The sequence below is a fragment of the Cryptotermes secundus genome, unplaced genomic scaffold, assembly GCF_002891405.2.
Source record: "Cryptotermes secundus unplaced genomic scaffold, Csec_1.0 scaffold61, whole genome shotgun sequence".
In the NCBI taxonomy this organism is placed as follows: domain Eukaryota; kingdom Metazoa; phylum Arthropoda; class Insecta; order Blattodea; family Kalotermitidae; genus Cryptotermes; species Cryptotermes secundus.
Window position 1 is genome coordinate 46,225 of NW_019741299.1, and position 17,623 is coordinate 63,847.

Below are 17,623 nucleotides of genomic sequence, written 5' to 3' on the forward strand. Positions count from 1 at the left end.
ATTGCAACGGTGGACCTGTATGATGGCGCGCAACATTGTATGAGCACTGCGCGAAACATAGTCTGAAAACCTAACCTAACCCAAACGAAGTGAATACCTCAACGACTCCCCGAGTGCCACGGTGGATGCGCAGAATGATGCGCAGTGGTCAACTACGCAAACCTGATCTCACATAAACAAACCGAGCTTAATTTGATTTATTCATATTTGATATTCAAGAGTTCATCATTCGTTAAGTCGGTGTTGGGTGAATAAATAATATAAGGTAAAGCTGTCCCTGTACCGAAGGGAACGGAGAAGTTCATGGAGGTAGGCCTAGGCCCACTGGGGCTGTAGTGCCAAGGAAGAAATATTTGTCCTGTGCTTAACTAATTAAGCACTAAAGCGTAAAGGCGTATGGGGGAGTGGATATATAGATCCACATTTCCTTGACCTCGGCATTAGTTTGAGGTGAGTGGTCAGGTTCACCCTTTGGCCACTTTAACCCCGGGGAAAGAGCCCGAGGTACCCTTTGGACAGGAGGTTGGTAGGACCCCAGAGCCGGCCTCGACGACGTGCAAAAGAGAAAATTCTTTACACTTCAAGGATTCGAACTCCGGCCCCTCTGTCGTCAAGTCCGTAGTCAGTCTCTATACCTACTGCGCTATCGCGGATCATCGAATAAGTAACATATTAGCTATACAAGAATAGGAGGTTCAGACAGCTTCTAAGAAATAAATTTGCGATTTTCTAGAAAAACTGTGACTATTTTCATTAGATTTCAGTAGTTTATGATCGCCTCTCTTAATAAAACTGCATAGGTATTATCTTCAGGAAGGTAAGCTCGAACTCTTTATATAGTAAAGTACGTGCAATGTCTTTGCACCGATAAGTCAATCTTTTAAAACAGTTCTCAGAAGAGTTTTGTCTTCTGGGACATAACGACGTGTAGTCCGTTGAAAGTAAATCAGCGTTTCGGATGAATATGTAGTCTCCATCTTCAGGACCGAATAATAAGCCAAGAAAGAATCAAACGTGAAGGCTCGGCTTGCTGCCTTCTTCAGGACTATTTCTTGTTTGGTTTATTCTTCGACCTTGAAGATGAAGGCTATATATTTTGGTGACTTTTGGCGGACTGAAGACGGAAGTTCGTCAAAACCTACAAATGTTTCTCTGTTTCCACAGCTACCATCCAGCGTGGGGACAAGAAGATTGGAGACAAATGCAATGAGACGAAAGAATGTGGGTTCGATGGTGCCATTTGCGCAAAGGATAAGAAGTCCACCTGCCAATGTCTACTGGAACTTCCGGCCAGCAACCACATCGACAAGTGTGGTAAACGTATGTACCAAGTTGCAAGCAGTGTAATAGTCTCAAACAAGAAAGTTCGTGCACTTACCGAGGAACTGGCCGCGACACAGCTCAAGCGGTTAGTCGCTGGCTTCCCACCGCGGCGGCCCGGGTCTGGTCAAGTGGGATTTGTGGTGGACAAAGTGGCGCTGGGGCAGGTTTTCTCCGAGTACTTCGGTTTCCCCTGCCAATCTTCATTCCACCAATTGCTCCACAATCACCCTCACCTATCATCTGGGGCTAGTACAACAGGCCAGAAGTGGCCGCAGTACGAGGGACTTAGTCCCATCCCACTAGCAATAAAAAAAATGTGGAGCGCCCTCTCTGACGAGAGGACGGCTCTGTCTTTTGTATATGCTGCTGGTCCTTGCCAGCGCAGTCATTCTCAGGTCCGAGTCCCTTCGGACTCGTGACCATATTTTACTGTCTCAGATTTGAGACTTCCCTTTTCGTCGCCTCCTGAAACTCGCAGGGTCACGGTGGAGGTATTCGAACCTGCCTCCACACGGGTAAGACTTGGTTGCTCAAACTGTCTTCCTTACAACTCCTTTGCACGGACCTAGTAGAAAATACCGTTTCCAGCAGAACCTCTATTGTTACATATTTATTCGTTGCCACGGGAATGTCTTTACCGAGCCGTTGCCTGGAAAAAAAAATTGTACAGAGCCGTTCGCTAGTAACAGCTGTTTCACTGGCCACACAAATCTTGTTTGAGCAAATATGCCACAGAAGCTTTGGTATCGTATCCTGCCCGATACCTGCAATGTGTTCTCTCCATTTCACTCTAGCCTCGTCTTATTTGTCTCTTCTTTGTTGTTGTTGTTAAATGAAAATCAATTTTTGTTGTTCTGTTCTTCATGTCATCACTATTAACTAACAATAACACAATCATTTTATGAAGCAACGTAAATAAGAATACAAAAAACAAAGCAAACTCCGTGGACTGTAGTCCGCCATGCTATGAATGAATGTATGAGGGACCGCGACCTACAGTGGCCTATTGTGCTTACTATGCCAACCGGGCGACCGCCGCTTGTCGTCGAATTTAGTGCCAACTTTTGCGGATAGAGGGTGTCACGTGGTCAGCACAAAGGTCCTCACGTCCATTAATCTATAAGAATATTTTAAGAATTACGGCAACAATAACAATATTCATCACAGTGATACAGAACATTTGCGTACAAGTTAGGTGTATTTTCCATGTCTGCTGTTATAAAAGGATCAATAATTCATGCCGACACAGAGCCTAGTGCTCCCGTACGTCACCCTGTCGTGACACCACGCAGTCTAGACGGGGTCACTTCTTGCGAAACCGGGTTACATGCACAGTTACGATACGTTTTGAATTCAAGGATCAGATTTACATCACAATAAAAACAGAGATACAAACACAACAAAGAAATTTAACCCAAAACAATTTTAAATTGATGTTATTCTTCTGTTTATTTCAGCACTGTGCCAAATGGCTTATGGGTGAATGAAAGTATAACTCCACACATTCTTAACCTATCCATTAGACGGGAGATATTGCTGATAACCTGAACATCCTTCGCTTAGTGGGGGGTGGAGTCCAACTGGGTCCACTCGGCACGGCGGCCACTAATTGGCCTGTTGTAGCCTACCCCGGGTGATTATGATGATGGAGAATTGGGTGGACTGAAGATTGACAGGGGAAACCGAAGTACTCGGAGAAAACCTGCTCCAACGCCACTGTTTCCACTACAAATCCCACTTGACAAGACCCGGAATCGAACCCGGGCCGCCGCGATGGGAAGCAGGCGACTAACGGCTTGAGCTATGGCGCGGCCTAAGTTTTAGACTAACAGCAGTGCTTTTCGTATTGTAGCGTGTAGAACCGTTGCTACGTAACGACCGATAGATGGGCGGATAAACAGGGCCGTTTCTGGGCAACGGCTCCGTAAACAAATTCCAGCAGTAACAGACACGAAAGGAACAACAGAATAGTTGTTTGTATGTGTTCCGTACCGAGATGTTATAAGCAAGGTCAGAGCTTACTCAGTTCTATATGGGAGTCTGTGATCAGAGGACTTGTGCCGGAGGCAGAGGAATATTCATTATTGGAGCCGTTACCAGGAAACGTCTAGTAACAGACTGGGAACAATAGATTATGTGGTCTGGTGAACTGTGAAGTTTTAAAATAGCGATAGTGTTATAGTTAATTGTAGTTGTAACCTGTAAGTGGTCAATAAATTCATCAATCCAAACCCCGTCTACAGTCACTCATACATGTGACAGTGTTAATAAAATTTATCGGATTCTTCCGAAGTAGGCTACATTCTTCACGGATGGAAATGACTTTTCGTATCCTCTCTTGAACTTCTTTAATTGTGAAAATATGGAAAAGCTGCCCAACTTCCCTGAAGAAACATGTTATAGCCAAGCCCCGCTGGATGTAATTGGAACATTCCAGAGATATCAGGCACCCGGAGCACGGACTTCCCCTGCCGACGCACGCTAACAAAGCAAGGAAAGCAGCAGAGTTTGCGTGAAAATAATATGTAAACAGAAACAGGAACCAGGGCTCACTGACGGTTACCATGCAATCGATAAGACGGAGTCCAACGTAAGGTGGACCCTAGGTGCGTCGGTTACCGGAGCCAGCCGGGGCACTTCGGTTTATCGGGAACTACACAAAACAAAGGAACATCAAAATGCTACATCACACCACTGTCAGTATAGCGACTAGCTACTGGCTGGACAACCGAGGGGTCCGAGTTCGAGCCCTGGTGGGGCAAGAATTTTCAATTCTCCATGTCGTTCAGACCTTCCAAATTTTTCCAATTCATTACATGGAGCTCAATCACCAAATAAAATAAACTGGCAGGTACAGAGACATAAAAGACGAAAAACAAACGTGGCAAATCAACACAATACCATGGAGGTTGGTGAACTACCGACAAGAAATAGATATCAAGTACTCACCAATAACACTCAAGACGAGTCTGGAGACAACGCCGGCACCACAAGTGAAACAATCCCCAAACCTCACGCAAAACCTCCCCGAATATTTGTGTATGATGTAACAAACTATCCAAAGATGGTAGAACAACTAAAAGAAATTGCTGAGGTAGAGCACTATAGTACGAAATCTCTAGCAAACAATTGCAACACGCCAGAAGTATACCGACGAATGATAACATATATGAAAGAACGCAACATAATGTACCACTCCTATCAAATAAAAGAAGACCGTGCATACAGAGTCGTCATAAAATATTTACACCCATCGGTCCAGACAGCAGACATTGCCACTGAATTATTGCAACACGGACACAAGGTAAGAAACATCATTAATGCATGTCATCACAGAACTAAGGAAAGTCTAAATATCTTCTTTGTTGATCTGGAGCCAAGTGATAATAATAAGGAAGTGTACAATATAGACCGACTTCAAAACAAACTTATTCGCATAGAACCACCCAGAAAATTCAATACTGTAATACAGTGAACTAGGTGCCAGTTATATGGACACTCGAAGACATATTGTAACAGACCATTCCTATGTGTCAAGTGTGGAGGAGCTCATAACTCAACTACGTGCAAAAAGAGTAACAATACACCAGCAAAATGTGGATTATGTGGAGGATCGCATCCTGCAAATTATAAGGGATGCGACTATTATCGAAACATAAAGAGAAGCAATAAAGTGATNTGTGATATTCATTTCGGGGAATGTTTCGTGCCATTCAGTCCAGAAACTTTCGTATTCTCGTCTGATGTCTGAAAACGTAAAAATTGGAATATAGGGAACTACAATTTCGCCTGTTGTTCTGTATGTGTGTGGAACTTTATCTCTGACATTAAGGGAGGAATATAGACTGAGGGTGTTTGAGAACAGGGTGTTGAGGAGAATATTTGAATTGAATAAGCGATGAAATGAGAGGAGTTTGATTTGTTTCATTCTGGTCCGTCACACTAACAATTACAAATATAAATCACTCCGTCCAATGTGACCTGTAAGTTTTCTACTACATGAAAACTTAACACCCTTACATGTTTCGGTCTCTGTGGACCATCTTCAGAGGGCAAACATCACTACAAATAGGAAACCACCATCACATAAGTTGTTTAGACGTAAAGCACGTACACTTATATGCTACAATACATAGTACACAAAATAGAACATTTCACAATCACAGCAGTTTCCTGGGAATGTAAGTTTTAAAAAATTGTATAAAATNGCACTTATATGTTACAGTACATAGTATAGAACATTTCACAACACAGCAGTTTCCTGGGAATGTAAGTTTTAAAAAATTGTATAAAATTCCTTGATGCTAATTAAAAGTTTTTTAGATTGTCAATAATTAAAATTCGTAAACCATGCAGGCTCGTGTTCGTCCTCCCATCGTCTCTCAATATGGGGCAGATATTGTGCCACCTGGCTATCCTGATGTGGAGGTTCTTTATATCGTCCAGGGTTTGCTCGTGGCTGCTGTGCTGTTTTCACAGTGAAAACAGCTTCATAACTTGTACTCTTCTCCAAGTATAATCAGAATGATCAAGTCAGGAAGGATGAGATGGACAGGGCATGTAGAACGGAGAGAAGAGGAATGCATGGTGGGAAAGCCTGAAGGAAAGAGACCATTAGGAAGATCAAGACGTAGGTGGGTAGACAATATTAAAATGGATCTTAGAGAGATAGGATGGAATGGTATGGATTGAACTGATCTGGCTCAGAATAGAGACCAGTGGAGGGTTCTTGTGAACACGGTGATGAACTTTCGGGTTCCATAAAATGCTGGGAAATTCTTGAGTAGCTGCACAATTGGCGGCTTCTCAAGAAGGGCTCAGCTCCATGGAGTTTATTAGTCAGTATCGTGACTATTTGGCGAGATAAGATGACTAATGAATGTGGAGCGACTCGTGAATTATGAATTGGCAGGGTATACTAAAAGTACTTGGAGACAATTTACAACATTGCTACTTTTTCCGCCACAGATCCTACATAACCTGATCTGGGATCAAACTCAGGCCTCATCGGTGTGAAGCCGGCGACTAATTCAGGTTGTGAAGATGTAATGTTTATTACGGTGTTAACAATAATCACCATCGGAACCTGTTCTGAGATAACCGGGTTCTGTCCACTCCCTCACGCCACGTCTTCAGAGTTCAACGTGATCCTTTTGTTACTTTGCCTTAGAATCTACTGGTCAACAAACTTCAAGCGTAATTCTAAGGACATTTGTAATACACTTACTTAATATAATTATTTCCCATCTAATCATTAAGTACAAAGTAGCGGCTCCTGTCTAGAAAACTGAGATTAACGGCCGTGGGAATCCGTTGCGTTCACCACGCGACACCCTCTATCCGCAAAATTTGGCACTATCTTCGCCGACAAACGGCAGTCGCTTGGTCGGCATAGTTTGTTTGCGGACTAAAAGCCACGCAGTTTAGTTTTCATCAAGTACACTGAGCTACTGAGACTGACATTACGTAAATAAACAAATTTACACGCCATAACTGTATATAATTAAGTTCAAGGAGCAGTTAAACTACCGTATTGTTATGATATGGGATTCTCAAAGCGGACAAACAAAAAAATACTGTTTTCTTGGATGTGATGCCGTGTAATCTGTTAAAAAGATGGTAATGTTTCAGAAAAACTTCATGCCTTCATCTTCAAAGTAAAAGATTAAAGTTACCCCGAAATGTCTGCAGTTTTATACCAAATTATACTACGTACGTGACATCACAGAAAAGAGTCATCCCGATGGAATATTATTTGCATTAATCTGATATAATCTCTCTCTGGATGTGGAAGTTTGATGAATATGTTTAGGAGACGAAACATGGATACCGGAGGAAACATAATCTCTGTATGAATTAAAATTACTGACAACTAATCAACTGTTTGCAATTGTCTGAACCCCTCAGCTGGAATTTACAGTGTTCATCAGAGCAAACCCACGGCAAATGGTGATTAATATCGACACGTTTCGCCGCTGTCAGACCACAATGGATGATACTAACTCGTGCTGTAGTCTCTAGAGAGCTCTGTGGTTTCGGTACCAAACACTGTTCGTAAGGAAATTAGTATACATGTTATCTGCACTAATCGATTCAAAACATAAACAGGAATCATGTTGTAGAGAACATAATTTGAATTCTGGATAAGTGTCGCGATTATCTGTTTCATACTGCAAAAGAGACTGCACGCAAATGCTTTGCAAAAATTACGAAAAATATTTCATTGAATCTGTGTGGGTGTAAAACCTGGTCTCTGAATTTAAGGGAGAAACATAGACTGAGGGTATATGAGAACAGGATGTTGAGAATATTTTGACCGAAGAGAGATGAAGTGACGGGAGGTTGGAGAAAACTGCATAATGAGGAGCTTCATAACTTTTACTCTTCTCCAAGTATAATTAGATTGATCAAGTCAAGGAGGATGAGATGGACAGGGCATGTAGCACGGAAGGGAGAGAAGAGGAATGGATATAGGATATTGGTGGGAAAGCCAGAAGGAAAGAGACCACTGGGACAACAAAGACGTAGGTCGGTGGACAGAATTAATATGGGTCTTAAGAGACATAGGTTGGGATGGTATAGATTGGATTGATCGGGCTCAGGATATGGACCAGTGGAAGGCTCTTTTGAACACGGTAATGAACCTTCGGGTTCCACAAAATGTTAGGAAATTCTTGAGTTGCTGCAGAATTGGCAGTTCCTCATGAAATGTTATTTTTTCTAGTTAAGTAAATACAGGTATTTACTTAACTAGAAAAAAATAGATCAAAAAATCTAAAAAAAACTTCTCTTAGGTCTGGAAGCTCTATATCAGATGTGGCCCAACTGTGGCTTGCGAACCGCATGCGGATCACTCGAACCGTTATTTTGGACGAAGGATAAAAAAAAATCAGACCGTCCTTTTTCTGACAGGTTAAACATAAAATGTATGTTGTATGGAACGCAACTGCATAAACACTGGACCATCCAGAGCTTCTGTATATCACAAGTTGTTTCAATGTTCAGTAAGTTTGGCATCCCTGTTCCACATGCTTCAATTCAAACGAGTTCTGGAGATGGGCCAAGTGTATCCGTATTAGGACAAGAGCCCCACTGAAGTCACCAAACTTAATTTTTAGGAAGGAAAAGATTTTATAGCCGCCTCTGTCGTCTAGTGGTCAGCGTTCCTGTCTACAAACCCAGTGGTACGGGTTCAATTCCCGGCGCTACCGAATTTTCAAAGAAGTTGTGGGTCTGAAACGGGGTCCACTCAGCCTCGTGAGGATAATTGAAGAGCTATTTCAAGGAAATAGCGGCTCCGGTCTAGAAAACCGAAATTAACGGCCGTGGGGATTCGTTCCGCTGACCACGTGACACCCTCTATCAGCTAAAGTTGGCATTAACTTCGCCGACAAGCGACGGTAGCTCGGTCGGTATAGTTCGCTTGCGGACTACAGGCCACGGAGATTGTTGTTTTTTTATAGTAATGTATTTAACGCCACTGAATGGTAACTATTTTAGTTAGAGGCATCCTTTTGATGGAGAGAACTGTGTAATTGGTTACCTCAATTTAACAGATGCTTCAGTCGACTCACTTTCCTGTAACACGAAGGATATTACTTTTAGTATTATACTGGGCTTGTACAGTATCCCATTTCACAAAATGGACCTTTTTCCGCCGTCACACTATAGCGGGACATCATCTATTTAACTGGATCCGTTAAAATAATTAAATTCAATCACTGAACATGGTGACTGAGATTAGCTCTTTGTAACCGTCCCAAATGACTGTTTCCCGTACATCACATGAGGACATAAACAAATCTATTTCCGGAGCTTTGTGTTCCGTTCGGGACACCAGCGGATGAACTAGCGCAATAGCATACCAACACGTACTTCATAACCATCCGCGGGGTCATATAGTGCCATGGTGTACTGACTCACTCACAACACAACCCTGCACACAATCCAAGAAACAACAGAATGTCAGAAAACAAGGAGTAGAAAAAGGAAAAAAAAAGGTAAAATTGTCCCTGTGCTTAATTAATTAAACACTATGCCATGTGGACATACGGGAAGTGGAGGTACAGTTCCAACATTCTTAAACTCGGCACTAGATGGAGGTGAGTGATCAGGTTCACGCCCCGGCCACTTTACTCCCTGGTAAACCGCCCTCGGTACCCAACAGATAGGAGGCTGGGTGACACCTACAACCGGTCTGGATGGCGTGGAAACAAACAAATTTTGTTCCTACCGGGACTCGAACTCTGACTCCTCTGTGGTCCAGCCCGTAGCCTGTCTCTATACCGACTCCTAACTGAATCACGAAGTTTCAGCTAAAAAGACGTTTCTTAACTATGTAATTTTAAAAAACTGCAACATTAATTTGAATTAGTTTTAACAATTTTTAAAACAATTAACCGGAAAAAACGATAAAGTGCAGGAGTTACCTAAAATTATCTCCTTGATGATGACTTTATAAGGTCGAGACATATCTTACACGCAACATATGTTTTAAGAGAGTGACAGTGTTTCACACAAAATATCTACGAGCACAAGAATTTGCGCCTTCAAGACTGCGCTCCAATGTGGAAGTTGTGTCGCTACAATGGCCAATGATAAATCAGGATTATTAACGATGAGTGTATTACGGTAATGAATTGCTCACAAGGGAGAACAGACAGGGTGGAATACACTGATTGATTACTTGAACCATGAATTCAACACGGAATAATTGCCCAATTACAGCGAATGTTGGTCTCTCCACGCGGCGGCTAGGGCAGAGGAGATCCAGATTGTTTGTCCTTTTGCTGACTTCTGTATTCCTTAAATTCTATTCACTTGTCTGAACAAAATTTTTAATTACGTATATAAAAAAAGTAAAGCTATCCCTGTAACAGGCCGTGAAAGCCCATAGGGTTGTGAGACGTTGAGGGTCCCACATTATCTAGAGTCTAGACAATCGGCTCAAAGGTGGCGGTAAGGTTGTCAGCCTTACGCGCCGGCCGTGCTTTACTCCCCAGGAAAATTATTTAATTAATTCTTGGTACTCATTTCTGTTAGAGGCTGAGTCGACCCCAGGGCCATAGTGCGGCTGGAAGGATTAGGTCAACTGAAAAATCCAGTGACCTCTTCGGAACTTCAACCTGCGACCTTCAGACTACACCATAGTGCCTCAACCAACTACGCTACCGCGTTAATTATTTAGTCGGTGCCTCATCCTACAAAGTACTATTTCAGCATATCCACACAGGGTTCTGAACAAATTGCGAGGAACTACAAAGTTTAATTTTCCACTGAACCTGATTTAGATATTTCAAAGCCACTAGACTAGAAGTAAGGACACTTGGAGAACAATTTAAACATGGTGGACAGTGCTATATGAAATGGTGTCTGGGTCGTCCCTGTAGTTGATATATCACGCGATATAATGCGGTTGTCAGGCAATTATACGGCACGGAAGTGTTTACTGGAGACCTGCATTAGACGGGTGATGCAGTCTGACCCCAACAACAAGCAGTTTCCTGAACAGACATGACGTTACTGCGAGCTGTCTGAACTTCCTAGGTGGCCAATCCAAATTCAGAATTTCGTGCGCTGTGGCCTGCAGTAAATGGTTTCACATTTTGACTCCCTCTACGAACCAGGCTACATCATACCTTGTGCAGCCAACATTACGGATGAAAATTCTGTTGTGAATATGCCTGAATTTTCCACCTGTGTATAAGCACTTGAAGTACGTGGAAATGCGCTTTCTCCCTCTTTGGAGCATAGGGCTGATTTCTCAGTTTCATGATCATTTTACATACGGTAGGATTCCTTGGACGGGGGATCAGCCCGTCGCAAGGCATTTACTTAACACAGGACAACATAAACACAAAATAAATGCATACACACACCAAACATCCATGCCTTGTGTGGGATTCGAACCCAGGATCCCGGCTACCGTGAACGGCACGTGCAAAATCTGACGACATAACGGTCTACGTCACTAAATGACTATGACGCACACTCGTTAAGACAGAAGCTGGAGTATATGTGATAGTCAAGGTTCTAATGTTTCAAATCCTGGAATCGAATATATATATCGGGAGTACGGATGAAAGTTATCCAAATTCAAAAATTTATAACTCGCAAAGTAATTGTCATACACGTATCCAGTTTATGTCATCGGAAAGGAAAACTCTAGAAGTTTTTTCTTCCATGCCCGGCTTACGCGCATGCGCCGCCACATTTCTGCAACCATGTTAGGAATCACCTGGACAGAGCGATGGCTGGGAGATAGATCGGCAGAACTGGATCAATCGCGACCTCCAAGGTCACCAGATTTAACCCCACTGAATTTTTTGTGTGGTTATGTGAAGAACACTGTCTACCAGGTTAAGATCAACGACCTTCAACACCTGGAAGCCCGCATAAGGGACGCTGTGGCTATTATAACACCAAACATGCTAGATCGTCTGGATATTTGTCGTGCTACTAAAGGAACCCACGTTGAAATTTATTGAGAAAGTTATATACGCAGAAAAAAGCTTTGATAGTTTCCCTTTGTAATGGTGTAACCCATTAATGTGTATAATAAAACCTTTCTGAGATATAATGATTTTATTTCGGATACTTTTCATGCGAACACCCTGTATATCACTACTTAACTGTTAATGAAGACCTGTCCTCCATATGTTGAATGTATTCGTAGTTCCGTTCCGTATTCCGTCTTGAGCGGGTGGGTTTCCCCATTGAGGAGTTACCTGTGCCTGAAAAACCAGTGCAATGAAACCTTGAAGCTCATGTAAAGGAGGATTAGGGCGACAGCGAAATGGGTGTGGATTATATAGATCATAATGAAGGATATGTGCCACAAAGTTCCGAAAAAAATATTTAATACATCAAGCTGAATTGAATGACCTTGTACAAGACATAAACCTGTCCACGGACAAAGTAGAGCTTCTTGGTTGCAGATTACAGAGTTTAACTCACCAAAAAAAAANCCCGGAGGACTTGTTCCCTGAATTTTTCCGCCCTTAAAAATTCCACGACCTCCGCCGGGTATTTGAACCCGCGTACCTTGAGTCATGAGGTGGGAACGTTACCCCTAGACTACGGAGGCCGCTATGTATTCGTAGTTAGTTGCTATTGTGTTAGCAAGTTGTGACATGAATTTTTAAATTATGTGACAATGCTACTTCAACTGCCAAGGTTAAATAGCATCGAAAGAGATGGATGATATTCATGAATTGTGATTAAGTACAAATTCGAAATTATTGCCGGTGTTTCCGTTTACATGCAACGAAAACCCTGACAGTAATTGAGAATCATGATGTATAATTATTGATGAGATATTCCTATTAACTGTCCAGACATCCCCTGGAGATAATAAGCCGTCAATAAGAGTTGCATATAACTTGACTGATATTCTCACCGCGTATATTGCGAAAGCAAGTCTAGAGATTCACTGTTATACTCACATGCAATCTCTCTTCAACAAACAAACAAACAAACAAACAAACCCCAGGCCTGTAGTCAGCAAGCGAACTCTACCGACAGCGACCGCCGCTTGTCGGCGAAGTTAGTGCCAACTTTTGCGGATAGAGGAAGTCACGTGGTCAGCGCAACGGATCCCCACGGCCGTTAATCTCTGTATTCTAGACCGGAGCCGCCATTTCTTTGAAATGGCTCCTCAATTATCCTCACGAGGCTGAGTGGACCCCGTCCCAGACCCACTACTTCTCAGAAAGTCTGGTAGAGCTGGGAACTGAACTCGGGACCTCTGGATCTGCTGCCAGGAACTTTAACCGCTAGACCACAATCTCTCTTCAGCAACAAGTTTTATTTTAAATTATTTTGTGCTCTGTTTATTTACTTCTACGAAATAACCGGTCACACTACATTCCACTGAACACAGAAGCATAAATATTATGGGCGGCCATATCGGAAGTAATTTACACGCCAATTTCTGCTTTCTTTCTTAATGGGCTGAGCCATAAAGAAGTATTAATAATGAATGAGCTCTAATATTTGCGCCCTCGGCTCAAGATAGCCGTTCCGCTAAGTGAAACTGAATAAATGTAAGTGGTAATAAACGAGCAACATTAATTACTTTTTCATGCTCCGTAAAAACTCATTGTAAGAATAGTATCAGTAAATTGTTGAGCAGGCCGCGCCATAGCTCAAGCGGTTAGTCGCTGGCTTCCTACCGCGGCGGCCCGGATTCGATCCCGGGTCTGGTGAAGTGGGATTTGTGGTGGAAAAAATGGCGCTGGGGCAGGTTTCCCCCGAGTACTTCTGTTTCCCCTGCCAATCTTCATTCCACCAATTGCTCCACAATCACCCTCACCTTTCATCTGGGGCTGGTACAATAGGCCAGAAGTGGCCGCAGTACAAGGGACTTAGTCCCACCCCACTAGCAATAAAAAAAATGTTGTGTATACATTCCAAATATTACTATACATGTACCACCTTAAGTACATGAAGTTAACGCATATACGGGAAGCTAAGTTCATCTCTATAATCACACTCATGGAGCTGAGCCCTTCTTGAGGAGCCGCCAATTGTGCAGCTACTGAAGATTTTCCCAGCATTTTATGGAACCCGAATGTTCATTACTGTGTTCACAAGAGCCCTCCACTGGTCCCTATCCTGAGCCACATCAATCCAATCCATACCATCCCATCTCTTTGAGATCCATTTTAATATTATTCACCCACCTACGCCTTGTTCTTCCCAGTGGTCTCTTTCCTTCTGGCTTTCCCACAAATACCCTATATGCATTCATGTTCTCCCCCATTCGTACTACATGCCCTGCCCACCTCATCCTCCTTGACATGATCATTCTAATTATACTTGGAGAATAGTACAAGTTATGAAGCTCCTCATTATAGAGTGATCTCTATAATAACTGAACGAATATAAATTAAATTTGGCATGAAAGGTCTAGAATAAAAAATCAGGAGATTAACTTATTTTGTTGGATTTGAGCTTCTTACAGTGTGATTTGTTTATTATCTACATCCTACTGGTTATTTGTTTTACTTACTCTTCGGCCATGAATATGGAAATTATATGTTCCAAGCACCGGTTGACACTCGCTAGACTACACAGTGTTACACCCCAGAACAATGAATTAGTCAAACCCACCTCTGAGAGAACCTCAGGTTCAATATTAAAGACCGTAATTTTGACTGCTACTTTCATATGATTGATACTTTTGGACACGCAGCTAAAAATAAATACTCTACGAAGAGCCCCATCTTCTGGGATATTATGTCGTGTAGCCCACTGACGAACTACACGACGTCATACCCCAGAAGTTATGTCGTGTAGTCCGATGAAACGAACTACACGACGTTATATCCCAGAAAATATGTCGTGTAGTTCGCTAAAACGATCTACACGATGTTATATTCCAGAAGATATGTAGTTTAGTCCGTTTAAACAAACTACACGACGTCATAACCCAGAAGTTATGTCGTGTAGTCCGCTGAAACGAACTACACGACGTCATAGCCCAGAAAACATGTCGTGTAGTTCGCTGAAACGATCTACACGTTATATCCCAGAAGATTTGTAGTTTAGTCTGTCTAAACGCACTACATGACTTATATCATAAGACGAAACTATTCATAACCACTGCTGTGAAGACCTCAAATCCTACATACTCTGTCAAATACCGAAATCTACCATCGGCCTTGAGGCTGGCGGTACCCAGTGAGGAGTTACCTGTGCCTGAAAAACCAGTGCAATGGAACCTTGAAGCTCATGTAAAGGAGGATTAGGGCGACAGCGAAATGGGTGTAGATTATATAGATCATAATGAAGGATATGTGCCACAAAGTTCCGAAAAAAATATTTAATACATCAAGCTGAATTGAATGGCCTTGTACAAGACATAAACCTGTCCAAGGACAAAGTAGAGCTTCTTGGTTGCAGATTACAGAGTGTGACTCACCAAAAAAAAATACATACAAGTTGCTTCATTTCCTCGTAACCGTGAAAAATAACTTGTGAAATTGATTTTCATGAATAGTGGACATATGCTACTCAGTAATGTTGAATTACGACATGAATATAAGATTGAAAACCGACGATTTTTCATTTATTCTTCAAAATTAAGCCTGGAGGCTGTTCTTCTTCATAATGGAAATAATTTATAATAGATCTCTATTGGCCATGCTTTGCATATGAAAGACGCATACAAAAATATGAGGATTCTATTCTGTTGCACACAACATAATTTTTTTTAATATCTGTAGAGATTTGAAAGTCATAATTCTTCTGCTCGACACGAAACTTTCCTGCTACTTATATGAATGGGAGACTCGCGAAAGAAGTCAATACGATGTGACAGAAAGGCCTCGTCCTAAACACATTCTTCCTGGGAAAAGGAACACTACAAATGGTCCACTTCCAGATATCAGAAAATATTTCTACTTCACATCAAGGTTCTTTTTTCTCCCCTCTGGCCACAACTTTGGATTTGGGGCTGATTTTTCAGTTTCATGATCGTTTCTGCAGACTGTAGGGCTCCTTGAACGAGTGATCAGCTCGTCACAAGGCCTCTACCTAAACACAGAATAAATGCATACACACACCAATTGCATTGTACGGGATTCGAACGCACAATCACGACTTCCGACGGAGCGAAGACAGTAAATACCTTAGACTTTGATCTGTTTCATTCTGGTCCGTCACGCTAACAATCACAAAGACAAAAACAACACCGTCCAATGTGACTACCGTATTAACGCATGTATAGGCCGCACATTTTTTGCCAAAAATTCAAGAGGAAAACTGGGGTGCTGCTTATATTCGAAATATTTGAAATCACACTTCATTTAAAAAAAATATATTCATAATTAGTAATACAGGGTGTTCTAATCCTGAAATAATATTCCAAGAAAATTATTTTTTCTATAATTTCTGTCTGAAAATTGTGCTGCGGCCTAAACATGCGTAAATACGGTATTTAAGTTTTATCACTTATCAACAGTGTAAACAACGGAGCAAGCCACGAATGAACACGGACAATACTAAGAATCGCCTTTCTCAAGATAGACAGGCGGCACAAGATCAGCCACCTCCAAGAAAGACAATAGGAGAATTGACACGAACCTGCATAGTTTATAAAATTTTAATCTTAAACAACAAAGTTTTTAAAAAAACTTAAAAAATTTTAATACCTGGAAGGCTGCTGTGACTGTGAAACGTTGAACATTGCGTACATTGTGTATTTCAGATATTATATGTGTATGTATATAATTTAACACCTATTGTAATAGTAGTTTCCGGAAAAAGTATTGATGCTCTCTGAGGATGATCCGTAAGGATCGAAACATGTAAGGGTGATGAGTTTTCAAGTGATAAAACTCAAATAGTCACACGGGAAGGTGTTGTTTTTGTCTTTGTACCTTAGACCAGTGTTCCGCAACCTTTTTCTACTCGCGGCACACCATGAAGTATCCATGACTCAACACGGCACACCAAAATATTATTCCCCTCAAAAACGCATGATATCAGACAATTAATATAAACACGTAAAGTGATCAACTTATTACTATAATAATATTTAATTTTTTCCTTGGCACTACAGTCCCAGTGGGCCTAGGCCTACCTCCATGAACTCCGTTCACTTCGGTTTTTCTAGATCTTACACATACGGTAGGATTCCTTGGGCGAGTGATCAGCTCGCCGCCAGGCCTCTACCTGTACACAAACACAGAAAAACGCACACAAACATCCATGCCCTGAGTGCGATTCGAACCCACGATCCCGGCTTCCGAGCGAGCGAAGACAGTGCATGCCTTATAGCGCTCGGCTACCGTGACCGCATAATATTATTATACTGTTATTTTAATATCATTAAACAGAAATCGACTCGTGCATTTGTTAACAATTAATGAACTTTAATTCACTGTAGAATGTAGAAAATACGCTTCTATTACTATTAAAGTAAATACAGTAATTCTACTCATGCCTTCAATGTAATACCTTAGCCTGCGTAGCTACGCACAGGCGACTGATCCGTGGTAGAATCGTTGACAACGCAAGTCTCATTTCTTCATCGATGGATTTGAGCCGCTCCCTCTTTGATGTCTTAATTTCAGTTAACGTCGAGAAGCCCAGTTCACACAAATATGTAGCTGAAAATGGCAATAACACATTAACTGCCATCTCGGAGATAGCCGGGTATCCACTCCTTATTGCCAACCAAAACGTATCCAAAGGCACTTCGAGAAGTTTTAATTTCAATGTTCTGTCTTCTTTTAATTCTGCGAGTTCCTCTTGTATATTAACCGGAAGATGTTCTGAATTCGCAACGAATGGA

At 41.9% G+C, this 17,623-nt stretch overlaps 1 protein-coding gene across 1 annotated transcript in view; it reads left to right on the forward strand.

The window, feature by feature from the left end:
- Positions 1 to 1,118: 1,118 nt before the first annotated feature.
- LOC111872665 overlaps positions 1,119 to 17,623 on the forward strand; it is a gene marked incomplete at its 5' end in the record, with an annotated part of 44,325 nt that continues 27,820 nt past the window's right edge. Inside the window, one exon of the mRNA XM_023866771.2 lies at positions 1,119 to 1,320. Coding sequence (XP_023722539.2) covers positions 1,119 to 1,320 — 202 coding nt within the window. The remainder of the gene's footprint in view (positions 1,321 to 17,623) is intronic.